This window comes from Tasmannia lanceolata, unplaced genomic scaffold, assembly GCF_043159265.1.
Source record: "Tasmannia lanceolata isolate RefF3 unplaced genomic scaffold, GAP_Taslan_0.1 ptg000003l, whole genome shotgun sequence".
NCBI classification, from domain to species: Eukaryota; Viridiplantae; Streptophyta; class Magnoliopsida; order Canellales; family Winteraceae; genus Tasmannia; species Tasmannia lanceolata.
In genome coordinates this window covers 15,144,126-15,157,374 of record NW_027518680.1, presented here as the reverse complement: position 1 = coordinate 15,157,374, position 13,249 = coordinate 15,144,126, and the positions used below count along the sequence as shown (strand labels likewise).

Here is a 13,249-nt window from a genome sequence, read left to right as displayed (position 1 = left end):
TTTCTCATATTATTTAGGGCATTCTCATGCTCCCCTTCACTCATCCTCTGAAGTCCCTCTTCCTTCCGTCGCACAGCTGCTCAAACAAATATTTCATCGAATATTTTTTAATAATTTTATGGTTGTTTTAAGCCTTGATTGGACAGTTAGGAAGCATGGGACCCCCAAAATTAACATGGAGCCTCGTGGCAGCTTACCACATAAAAGCGTTATTTGGGTGATAAATGTGAGGACCGAGACTAATTATTGTTAAGACCAATCCTAATTATCACCGGGCCACGTCTAACATTGAGGTCCCTTTTTGGATATTGAAAACTGATGGGAGTACAAAGCTGATCATTGGACTCAAAATTAAACATAATTTTTTTTCAGTCCAATAATAATCAGTTTTGGACTCAAATCCATTCTCAAGATCCAAAACAAACAGGGCCTGAATCTCATGGGGGACATTGGAAGGGTTAGGATGATCCTATGAAGCTGATTCTTTTGGCACACCCTATCATATGAGGGCCTATCAAATGAATGCTTTGGATCCTCTAAACAATGTGGCCCCCCTATGTTTGTGAGCTCTAGCTCATATAAGCTCTAGCTCACAAACATTTTCTGTATACATAGACACAAACACAACAATGTAGATAATAATAAAGGGAGAACATTTGAGAATTCTCTATATTTTATCAGACAATTAAGAGCTCTGATTCAACATCCTTACGAGAGGACAGGTAGAACTCTGGTAATGAACATTTAAAAGGAAGCTGCAAGCTGACAAAAATAAGAAGAAGATACTTCTACTTATGTCTAATCAAAACATGCGGGGTCTCAAAAATGAATTAGAGTACACTAGTCTAAAATAGTATCTAATCACATTTAATCTCCTAACTTAAAGAAACAGGTGGAAATAGCAGTAACCAAATTATAGCGAAGACATGGATGAATTTGGGAAATCATGGATGAATTTCAAGATGCAGCCTGCTTTTTCAGCCTTTAGAGCTCTTGCCTGATCGCTCTTCTCCTCTGAACGAACAAACAGAACATAAGTTTTGAGAAAAATTACTAATCCAAACTAAAAAAAAGAAAACCTCATCAGGGCAAGGCCTCGTTTGTTTTGGATTTTAAGATCCGATTGTGAGGCCAAAACTTGATTATTGAACTCAATTAAACGAAAATTTGAGTCCATCGTTTGTTTTGGATTTTAAGAACCGATTGTGAGGCCAAAACTTGATTACTGGACTCATTAAACGAAAATTTGAGTCCAATAAATAACTTTTTGGACTCCCAATCTGTTCTCACAATCCAAAACAAAAAGACCCTTAATGTGCACATGAGTCATGTTGATTTACTTCAGAAGTCGAAAGCTTATGATACTAACTGATTTTTTATTTTTCACGTTTTTTAGCACTAACACCCAATATAGAACCATTCAAAAACCAAAAAAGAAAAGAAAAAGAAGACCCAATGACCAGTGACCAATGACCATCGCAGGCAAGTGTAAATTAGACTGAACCCAATATAAACTCATGGCTCCGCCCTTGCCTCTCCCAACGAAAATAATTCGATTGATGGTAATCCCATACCATAATTTTCTAGATCCGATTATTTCATCTATTCACTTGATCTTTTTTTTTCTCTATCTGTCTCACATCAAATAACTAAGGTGAAGCAGGGTTAGGAACAACGAAAGCACTTTTTCATTCTTTCATATACTAGGGGATTTTCGCTTGGAAAAGAAAATGACCCATACTAACGGATTCGGATCCATAACCATGGATTCCAATGCACGAGAGTCAGGCCAGAGCGAACCTTTTGAGGGAATGCCAACCAAAGCTCGTATGGCATCGGAAATATGTCAGAGGGCGAATGCATAAGTAAGAAATGCCAACGCCAGTGTTGAGACACAGGCAATAGACCGTGTAGATCTAACTTTCTATTCATTCGTGGGATCCGGGAGGTCCGGGGGGGGGGGGGGACCACCACGGCTCCTCTCTTCTCGAGAATCCATACATCCTTTATCAGTGTATGGCTGCGGAGTCCAAGAGCTCTGTACGTTGGCGGAACTAAACAAGCGAGTGAACAGGACAAGAGAAGAATCAGGCAAGAGAGATCAGAACCCTTTATCAATCAAATGCAAGCAAGGTCCGATTTGGATCCCTCCGTTGTTTCCTTTTCCTCCCGAACCTTTTCCTTGTGAAAAAAAAAATCATGACTGCCAGACATGGCCTAAATAAAGTCTTTGATAGGTTTTATCTAGGGGTGCAACTCGGGTTGGGTTGGATTGGGTTGAGGCCAAACCTAGCCCAACCCGAGATAGCATTCCCTCAACCATAATCCAACCCAACCTGAGCTTCCAGTCTAGGATGGTCAACCCTAACCCAACTCACCTCTAAATCTATCAACCCTAACCATACCCATCTAACATGTTTATTCAAAAATAAGGTTGGGTTCAGGTTCACCTAGGGTCAAACAGAAAAATCCGAGAAAAAAAAAACATAACCCCAAGAAAATTATGATAAAATTAGAGGATGGAGGTCGGGTTGACAAGGCTTCAACCCTAACAAAACCTGAAATTAAATCGGGTTGGCTTTTACCAATCCAACCTGAGGAAATGCCAACCCATCCTGAATCAAAGCTGAGCCCGACCCAAGTTGCACACTTGCACCCATAGTTTTATCTTCCATGTATGAGATAGAATGAACAAGAGAATTATGGTATTATAACGTATGAAATGATATCAGCACAACCATCTTTTAATAATTGCACTAACTCAGCTTGTCGTAATCAAAGATTATTACAGTTCCCAAAAAGCTCTGGCAGGCCGATTAGAAAAGCATTTACAAAAATAAAAGAAAAAAAAGCAAAGACAAGCTGAGTTAGTGCAATTATTAAAACATAGTTGTTATTTCCCTTAAAAATCTGCTTTCCATATGGTATAAACTTTCTTACCCTTGCAAAGTAATTGAAAAACCGTATTCTCTATTTTCCCAATCTTTCTCTCGATCAAAAATCAAAACCCTAAACGAGAGGTCTATATTTCAAGCAAGTGAAAGGTACTGATCTCCAAACCCTTCGATTTTTTTTTTTTTTTTTTCATTTCATTGTTAATTTCTGTCCAGAGATCTAGGGTTTCAGAAAAGAAAAACGCCCTTTAGATTTTAACTGTGTTTGAAATATCATTGATCGACTAACCTAGGTCCTATTCGGGATTGGGGTTCTTTTTGAAGCAATTGTAGAACTAAACTCTATAATTTCTGTAAGAACTTCCCATTTATGGAAACATTCGGGGCGTTAGGGTTTTGCTTCTGTTAGAACTTAGCATTTTGTGACCAGGCAGAAACTCATTCAATTGAGTAAAATAAGCAGTTTTCTAATGGAAATATTTGATGAGTAATACTTAGGGTTTAGAAATGATTTAGGGTTTTATACTAGAAACTTCCCATTTATGGAAACATTCGAGCATTAGGGTTTCGATTGTGCTAGAACTTCCCATTTGTGGAAGCATTTGGGGACCAGGTATAAACTCATTCAATCGAGTAAAATAAGCAGTTTTTTTTTTTGTGGAAATATTTGATGAGTAGTAATTAGGGTTCAGAAATGATTTAGTATTTTATTCAAGTAAAGAAGAAGTTCCTTCTTATGGAAACATATGGGGATGATGAATTAGGGCTAGTTTTGAAGAGGGTTTTATCTCATCAAGATCGGAAGTCTTGTTCTGAGGTATGTAAGCAGTGGTCGAGAGTTGAGGGGTTAACTCGCTCCTCTCTACGGGTCTTAGAACCTGAATTTCTCACTAATTTCTTACCAAGGTTTCCAAATTTGGCAATCTTCAAAGCGGGGAAAGGAATTACTGATTCCAATCTCGAGTATGTTGCAGAAATATGCCAAAACCTTCAGATCCTTAATCTAAACCTAAGACAAGCACAAAGTGTGTGTGATGAATTTGAAGAGTTGTGTTTGGATGATGTTGGTGATGATGGGATATCTGCAATTGCAATTGGGTGTCGAGGTTTAAGTAGTGTTTCTCTGAGAAGGAGAAAGGGAATTGGAAATGTTGGGGTTATTGCTTTGATTAAATCAATCCAAAATCTAAGGGTTCTAGATTTGGCATGGTGTGATAGAATTACAGATCAAGCACTTGAAGTGATGGGGGATGCAAATTCATTGCAGGTTCTGAAACTTCACGGTTGCTCGTTGGTTACCGATTTGGGTTTGGCCTCATTGGCAACTGGGTCTTCATCAAGAACTCTAAAGACATTGGGTCTTTTTGGGTGTGATCGGATTACTGATTTTGGGGTTGCTTTTTTGCAACAAATGTACTGTCTGGAGGAATTGAACTTATCTGAATGCGGCCCCAAAGTCACTGATAATGGCGGTGTTGCAATTGCTGCTATCTGTACCCTCAAGAGGTTGAATTTTTCGTGGCTGATCAATATTTCGGATGTCACACTTCTTGCTATTGCCCATAATTGTCAAAATCTTGTGGCAATCGATATTACGGGTTGTGAGTTGATTACTGGTTTGGGTATCCGTTCCTTCTCGATGCACAAATCACTTGAGGTTCTTAAGTTGGTGTCTTGTTATAATATTTTCATTGATGATGTCAAGCAGACGGTGCTTGAATGCCAGTCTTTGAGGCATGTCAGGTTGGACAAAGGGCTGAGAGGGTGGATGCCAATAGCGATGCAAGAAAATCTTAGCAAATTGTGCAGACTAGAATGGCGGTAAACAGTAATGCTCGAGTTGAATTGGTTAGTTTCATTTACATTGTTATGTATATATTCTGAGGTTTACTCTTCAAAATGGTTTTTTTTTTCCGTAAAGGAATAATGATTTAGATATTGAGATTGATCCCTTTGTGTGTGGGTGTGGGTGGGGGAGTGGGGTTTAAAAGTAAAACCATTCAAAAAAAATTTAAACCATTCCAAAAAAAAAAGAAAAAAGATGAAAAATTAATAGAACCTTAAGCACTGTTATGCAACTTTCACATTCATAAAGTGGTATGTGATTGAACTACAGAGGTTATAGTTGATCTCTTTCTGTCTATTCATCAGAGATGAATCTGGATACAAGGAAATGGTGAATAGAACCTGTTGGGGCTGTTCTCCGTGGGGTTAGCAAAGCCGGGGTTTATTATATCCTTGGATAGGCTTCCTGTCCTCTGTTTCACTTCGAGAGCAGCACCAATGGGTAAGGCAATGGCAGTGGTTTATTCAATATAAAACTATCCTAGCACTGATATTCAATCTCAGTAACAGCTTGTTCAAGGATTTCTATCCTCGTCGAGAACAGCCCTGTTAATGTTCTATAACTTGATGTTCAGTGTCCACCTTCCAAATTCATGTAGTGGTATGTGATGGGGGACGAAAAACAACAACTAATTACCTGTCGACACGTGGCCCCAAAAGGGCCCACCACAAATCCAGCATCGGCCCAGGGGCAATCCGGTAATTACCTAAGAGTGGGTAAACCTAAACCCACAAAAGGGCCGACACCTGTCCTGGGGTAGGTAATCCAACCACCCCAGGTCTCCCTCTATAAAAGGCCTCTCAAGGCTCAAAGCAAGGGTAATAACTTCTAAGCTACCACTCTTGAAATTTGGCTCTGCACTCCTGCTCGTACTGACTTGAGTGTCGAAGGGCCCGTCCGGAGCAACGACTCCGGGTTGGTCTTCTGACCTCGTTTGCTCTTGTGCAGGACTCTAGGGGTGGCCAGGACCGAACCAGAACCGAAGAACCGAACCGGAACCGAACTGTAAAAAAATAATTTTGGTCTGGTTCGGTTCCACTGATGAAGAACCGAACTTATTCGGTTCGGTTCCGGGTCTAATGTTTTCGGTTCGGTTCCGGAACCGAAGAACCGAACTTTGAATATATATATATATATATATATATATATATAATATTTTTATATTTCTATTATACATATACTTAATAATATAAATTACTTATAATATTAATAAGTAATAGTTAATACTATTCTTATAATAAGAAATTAACTTATATTATAACTTTAATTAAAAGTTTTTATAAATTATAATTAATAATTAATAATTAGCCATTAGAACCGAAGAACGGACCGGACCGAACCGATTACGTTCGGTCTGTTTCGGTTCGGTCCTACTGTGTACTACGGTTCGGTTCGGTTCTTACGGTTCATGGAACCGAGGACCGAGAACCGAGAACCGAATCGGTTGGCCACCCCTACAGGACTCAATCTCCTTCACTTCCGCTCCTCAGGTCCTCAAGCCCAGCTCTTACGCACTGCCGTATCTGTTACCGATTTTAGGCCTAACAGATTGGCGTCATCCGTGGGACCTCGAACTAAAAGCTGTTCGAATCCCCTATACAAAATGGCAAGGCGGAAGAGTGCTCGGGTACCAACTGCACGAACTACCCGAGCCGTAATACCTCGCAGGACCTGGAGCGAGCGAATCGCCTCGCAGGTGGTGGCTCCCTCTGCTACAGCAGAGCAGAGCCCAGCTCATTCGGAACACCTCAATCCCACGCCCACTCCGGATTAAGTTCAAGCTCTCTTTCAACAGATGACGGCTCTTGTCGGTCAATACCAACACCCGATCCAAGCACCTCCCCAACATCCTCCAGAAGCTCCACGACCTGTACAGGAAAGGTCGAATGTCCACAGGGGAGAGCCAGCGCGCCGCAGTGGAGACCGGGCCCACCACTCCACAAGGCGAGTCCATCACTCCAGAACCAGGCATGCCCATACAGAGCCTCACCACCGTCGGAGGTCACGGTCCCGCTCCGCGCGAAAGCACTGAGCCCAGGAAGACTGCACACCGCAGGAAAAATCCCGGCCTCATCGAAGGAGTCCGGAAAGTCAGTCCGGCTCTGCTGCGAGCCCATCGGTGGAGAGTAACAAGTCGTTGGACCGAGCAGACCGGAGGGCTGACCCAATGCTACGGAGAATAGAAGAAATAGATCACTATATAGAAGAGCTGACAAAAGATCAGGGCCGGCCCGCTGCGAAGACATACTCAAGCAGGCCTCCGTTCACAGATAATGTTATGAATGCGGCAGCGCCCAGAGGGTTCAAAATGCCAACGGTTCCGCAACACGACGGAACCACCGACCCTGTGGACCACCTGGAAACGTTCAGGACTATGATGCTCCTCCACGGCGCCTCTGACGGATTCCTCTGCAGAGCATTCCCGACCACACTGACCGGTGCAGCCCGGGACTAGTACTCGAGGATCAAGTTGAACTCCATTAGCAACTTTGAGGACTTTGGGGACGACCTGGTCTGCCATTTAATGAGCAGCCAAAGGCCAAGGAAAACAACAGCATCCTTGATGGCCTTGCGACAGGAGGATAATGAACCTCTGAAAACATTCGTCACCGTTTCAACAAAGAGGCTCTTCAAGTGCCAAATTTGGATCCATCAGCCGCCATGAATGCGCTCCTCACAGGCGCCAAATCCAACGATTTCCGCCGATCAGTTGCTCGCCAGAACCTGCACTCACTGGCGGATCTGATGGCAGGGGCCGAGGAATATATAGCCGTGGAGGAGATTCTAGCGGCCTTAAACTCAAACCAGAGGAGAACCTTCGAAGAGAAGAACCCTACCAAGCAGCGTAGGGATGATAAGGCCCCCAGAAGAGGGAGGTCCCCCCAGAGGAGGGAAGAAAACTTTACCCCTCTCAACACCTCCCGGAGACACATACTGGCCGCAATCAGAGGAGAAGAATTCGTAAGGTGGCCGACCAGAATGTTCTCCAAGGGGAATAAGAGAGACAAGTCGAAGTATTGTCGGTTCCGTAGGGACCACGGGTACGACACAGACGAGTGCTGGCAGCTCAAGGAAGAAATCGAGCTGCTGATTGGTCGGGGATACTTGAAAAAGTATGTCAAAGATGACGGCCACAGAAGAGAGCGCAGGGAGAAGAGTCTCCAGGGCCAGAGCCCGCGACGGTCACAGCCGCCCCATGCGCGGAATCAATCTCCCCCGCCATCCAGTCCACAGCCAGAGGCGCGCCGATCCCAGCCCAAGGGGGTCATCAACACAATTATGGGCGAGCCAGCAGCCGGGGGCACATCATCTGCTGCTCGAAAAGCATACGCACGCCTAGTCAACGCCGTGCACACATGCAGCAAAAAGATGAAGACGGAGAATGAAATCTCCTTTTCAGATGCGGATCTCGACAACTTGATACTGCCTCACGACGACGCCCTGGTCCTAACAATGCTCGTCGCAAACTGGGAATTGAAGAAAATCCTTGTCGACAACGGGAGTTCGGCCGATATCTTGTACTATCATGCTTTCAAGAAAATGATGATAGGAGACGACCGCATAAGGCCGGCGAACTCCGATCTGTTCGGTTTCTCAGGGGAGGTCGTGAAAGTGGAAGGACAGAATGAACTCCCAGTCCTCGTCAGAGAGCCGCCCTGTCAAGCCTTCGTGATGGTCAATTTCCTGGTAGTGAGGGCCATTTCGGTCTATAACGCTATCTTGGGACGACCCGGCCAATCCGCGCCGTCGCTTCAGCGTATCACCAGAAAATGAAGTTTATAACGCCAAACGGCGTGGGAGAAGTCAGGGGAGATCAACCACAGTCCAGGGAGTGCTATGCCATGGCACTCAAGGGCAAAAATGCGTTGGAATCGCTGCCGATTGAGCTACTCGATCTGAGAGACGAAGCCCAGGGGACTCAGCCCGCCGAAGACCTCATCTCCACCCCTCTGTGCAAAGGCGATAATGAGAAGGTCGTTCAGATCGGCTCCTCTTTAGGCAGTAGCACCCGGCGTAGCCTCACCCAGTTTCTTCAAGACAATGCAGACGTCTTTGCATGGGCTCCCGTAGACATGCCCGACATAGACCCGGAGGTCAGCACGCACAGACTCGGTGTTGATCCGACCTGCAGGTCGGTGAAACAGAAAAGAAGACATTTTGCCCTGGAAAGGCGGCAGGCGATCAAGGAAGAAGTGGAGAAGCTCTTGAGAGCTGACTTCATTCGGGAAATTCAATATCCAGACTGGCTGGCGAACGTGGTCTTGGTAAAGAAAGCCAATGGGAAGTGGAGGACCTGCGTTGATTGATTTCACCGACTTGAACAAAGCTTGTCCCAAGGACAGCTACCCGCTCCCAAAAATCGACCATCTGATAGATGCCACCGCAGGTCACGAACTGCTGAGCTTCATGGACGCCTTCTCCGGATACAATCAAATCAGAATGTATGAATCAGATATACCAAAGGCCTCCTTCATAACAGATCAGGGAACATACTGTTATCGCGTCATGCCCTTCGGCCTAAAGAATGCCGGGGCCACCTATCAGAGGCTCGTCAATAAGCTCTTCCAGAAACAGATCTGCTGTAACATGGAAGTCTATGTGGATGATATGCTGGTCAAAAGCCGAAGTACGCAAGATCATGTCTCCGACCTGAGAGAAACATTCCAAGTCCTAAGAGAGCATAACATGAAGCTCAACCTCACCAAGTGCACTTTCGGCGTCAGCTCGGGAAAGTTCTTGGGGTTTATAGTAAGCCAAAGAAGGATAGAGGCCAATCCAGAGAAGATCAAGGCCGTGGTGGAGCTCACTCCACCGAAAACCATCAGAGAAGTACAACGGCTAACCGGGATGGTGGCCGCGCTGGGGCGCTTCATCTCAAAGTCTGCAGAGAGATGCCTGCCTTTCTTCAACGCCGTCAAAGGGATCAAGACAGCACCTTGGACAGAGGAATGTCAGATCGCGTTCGAGGAGTTGAAGCAGTACTTGTCCTCCCCACCGCTGTTGACAAAGCCAGAGCCGGGGGAGGAGCTGCTCCTGTACCTTTCCGTAAGCCCCATGGCATTGGCAGTCGTGCTAGTTTGAGAAGAGCACAACCAACAGAAACTGATCTACTATGTCAGCAAGGTCCTGCACGATGCTGAGACCAGTTACCAGCGGGTTGAGAAACTGGCGTACGCCATGATCATGGCGGTCAGAAAACTTAGGCCATATTTTCAAGCCCACACAATAAAGATCCTGACCGATCAACCGCTCAGGCAAGTTCTCCACAGACCGGACACCTCGGGGCGTCTTGTAAAATGGGCCGTGGAGCTGAGTGAATTTGATATCCAGTACCTGCTTAGGCCAGCCATAAAAGCTCAAGTGCTGGCAGACTTCGTGGCTGAATGCACCATCCCCCAGCAGAGCACCGAATCTGAAACTGTCCAAACCCCGGTTGTGGAGAAGGTAACTACAACTGGGGAACGAATAGAAGCCGAGACTGAACCAGTAAGAACAGAAATTGTCCCCGTACCGGCAGAACATGATCCATCGACCATCGACCATCGAACCACTCTGGGAAGTGTACGTGGACGGATCTTCAAACAAGGGTGGCTGTGGAGCCGGTTTGATTCTCACCGGGCCTGACAACTTCGCTCTGGATTACCACCTAAGGTTCGGATTCCGTGCGTCCAACAATGAGGCAGAATATGAGGCCCTCCTCGCCGGAATGAACCTAGCAGTCCAGACCAGCGCCCAAAGACTGAAGGCGTACTGTGACTCCCAGCTGGTTGCAAACCAGATCCAAGGAGTCTATGAAGCCCGCGACGAGCGCATGATTAAATATCTCTCCAAGGTCCGCCAGTTGGCTAGTAAGTTCAAAGACTTCGATGTCGTCATGATCCCTAGAACGGAAAATGCAAAGGCGGATGTGCTATCTAAGCTGGCAGCATCCGGTTACACCACTCTTGGAAGTATATGTATGGAATTTCTTCAGAAATCTAGTATCGAGAATGAGGCCGTCGAGGTAATGCAGGTCGAGCGCGAGCCGTGCTGGATGGACGAAATCATCAAGTACCTACGTAGCGGGAAGCTTCCCGAAGGGAAGAAGGAACCCCGCAAAGTGGTACAGAGAGTAGCCCGATTTTCCCTCGATGGTGAGAGCCTGTACAAAAGGTCGTACACCCTCCCATAACTAAAGTGCCTCCGGCCAGGCAACGCCGCATACGCCCTACAAGAGACGCACGAAGGGATTTGTGGGGAACACCTAGGGGGCAAGGCCCTTGCAATCAAAGTGCTGCTGAGAGGCCTGTACTGGCCAACCTTAAGGCAAGACGCTCTGGACCTGGTCAAGAAGTGCGAGAGATTGCAAAGTTCTCTCCCACCATCCACCAACCTGCTGTATCCATGGCCCCGATCATCAGCCCACTCCCTTTCGTAGTATGGGGGATGGACATCTTGGGCCCCTTTCCACCAGCCTCCGGAAGACGCGAGTTCGTCGTAGTGGCCATTGACTATTTTACGAAGTGGGTGGAGGCCGAACCTCTAGCTCAGATCACAGAGCAAAACGTACAGACCTTCTTCTGGAAGTCGGTCGTTTGCAGATTCAGGATACCCTGCGTCTTGATAACGGACAACGGCAGACAGTTCGGCTGCCGAAACTTTCAAAAATTCTGCTCTGACTTGAAGATCGAATAGAGATTTACTTCAGTGGCGCACCCTCAGACGAATGAGCAGACAGAAGTAATGAACAGAATCCTGCTTCAGGGGATAAAAAAAGGCTGGACGATGGGCAGATGAACTTTATCATGTCCTTTGGGCGTATCGTACCACCCCGCACACATCAACGGGGGAATCACCATTCAACTTGTCCTTTGGGACGGAGGCCGTAATACCCGTCGATGTGGGCGCCCCGTCTCCCAGAGTCACCAACTTCAATGAACAGCTCAATGGAGATGGGCTCCGCGCAAATCTCAACTTACTGGAAGAAGCCCGGGAAGAGTCCCGAATCAGGGTCACCGCCTACAAGCAGAAAGTGTCCAACTATCATGATTTGAAGATACGCCCCAGAGAATTCCGAGCAGGGGATCTAGTCCTAAGGAAAGCTGCTATCTCCCAACCGAAGAAGGTCGGAAAACTCTCCTCGACCTGGGAGGGGCTGTACCGTGTGAGAGGTGATTCACCCGGGGAGTTATAAGCTGGAAACGCTTGGGGAGCACCTACTACCCCATGCCTGGAATTCAAAGAACCTCCGAAAATACTATCAATAGACGGCCACTTGGCACAAAAGCGAATGCCGTTGTAAGCGCTCGAATATGAATGATAAAGAGGATACTGTTTCTTTGTAAATCTCCGAGCAAACCATCTTAGAAACCCAGTTCACTAAAACTTGGGTACTCGCTGCTTGGATCGCCCTAGCCCGCCTCCTCGAAGACCGGGAGCGCACTCCTGGTCAGGAACTGGCCCGGACAGAAAAACCAAACCTACTTGGAAACCCAGTTCACTAAAACTTGGGTACTCGCTGCTTGGTTCGCCCCAGCCCGCCTCCACGAAGACCGGGAGCGCACTCCTGGTTAGGAACAGGCCCGGACAGAAAAACCAAACCTAATTGGAAACCCAGTTCACTAAAACTTGGGTACTCGCTGCTTAGTTCGCCCCAGCCCGCCTCCACGAAGACCGGGAGCACACTCCTGGTCAGGAACGAGCCCGGACAAAAAAACCAAACCTACTTGGAAACCCAGTTCACTAAAACTTGGGTACTCGCTGCTTAGTTCGCCCTAGCCCGCCTCCACGAAGACCGGGAGCGCACTCCTGGTCAGGAACTGGCCCGGACAAAAAAACCAAATCTACCCGGAAACCCAGTTCCCTAAAACTTGGGTAATAGCTGCTTAGTTCACCTCGGTTCGCCTCTACAAAGACCCGGGTCAATTAAAGCTTAAATGTCTGTCCGGAGTATTTTTGGTCCACAGTGTTAGAATCAAGCAGTATTAGCCAGAGGCAGACATAAGTGGACAGTGGACAGCGAAATATAACTTCTATTCATGAAAAAGTAGGGCCTCGAAGGGCCATTACAAAAGTAGGGCCTCCAAGGGCCATTACAAAAAGAATCAGGAAGCCGTGCCCAAGAGGGAAAAATGGGGAGCTCAAAACACCCCGTGACCGCCCCGCGATGGATGCGCCCCCGGGACCTCTGCTCCAGCGGTAGTGCCCTGCTCGTCGTCGCCAACCACCAGCGGATCGGGGAGGACAAGGCCCGTCAAGATGACAGCCGGGTTGGATCCCTTGACCTGCTCAAGGCAATCCATGAATCCCAGCTTGTAGGATTCAGTGGACAAACTAATAAGTTCGTCCTCTTTCTTCTGCACGGCCTCCTCGACGGCCGCTGTCTGCCTCTCCCGGGCTCTTTCCCTCTGTGCATTAAGGGCTTCGGCGGCCTTCTGCTTCTGGGCGGCCATATCATCTTTGAGCCGCTGTACTTCCATGTCCCTCTCCCCGATGGACCTTTGGAGCTCGGCTGCCTCCTGCATCAGTT

At 46.7% G+C, this 13,249-nt stretch overlaps 1 protein-coding gene across 1 annotated transcript; it reads left to right on the top strand.

Annotated features, from left to right (window-relative positions):
• Window positions 1-2,970: 2,970 nt before the first annotated feature.
• On the top strand, window positions 2,971-4,742 carry LOC143861470 (F-box/LRR-repeat protein 3-like). Its single transcript, XM_077372401.1, has one exon. It carries the CDS (start codon window positions 3,631-3,633, stop codon window positions 4,717-4,719), a length of 1,089 nt encoding a protein of 362 aa, XP_077228516.1. The 5' UTR covers window positions 2,971-3,630; the 3' UTR covers window positions 4,720-4,742.
• Window positions 4,743-13,249: the final 8,507 nt, after the last annotated feature.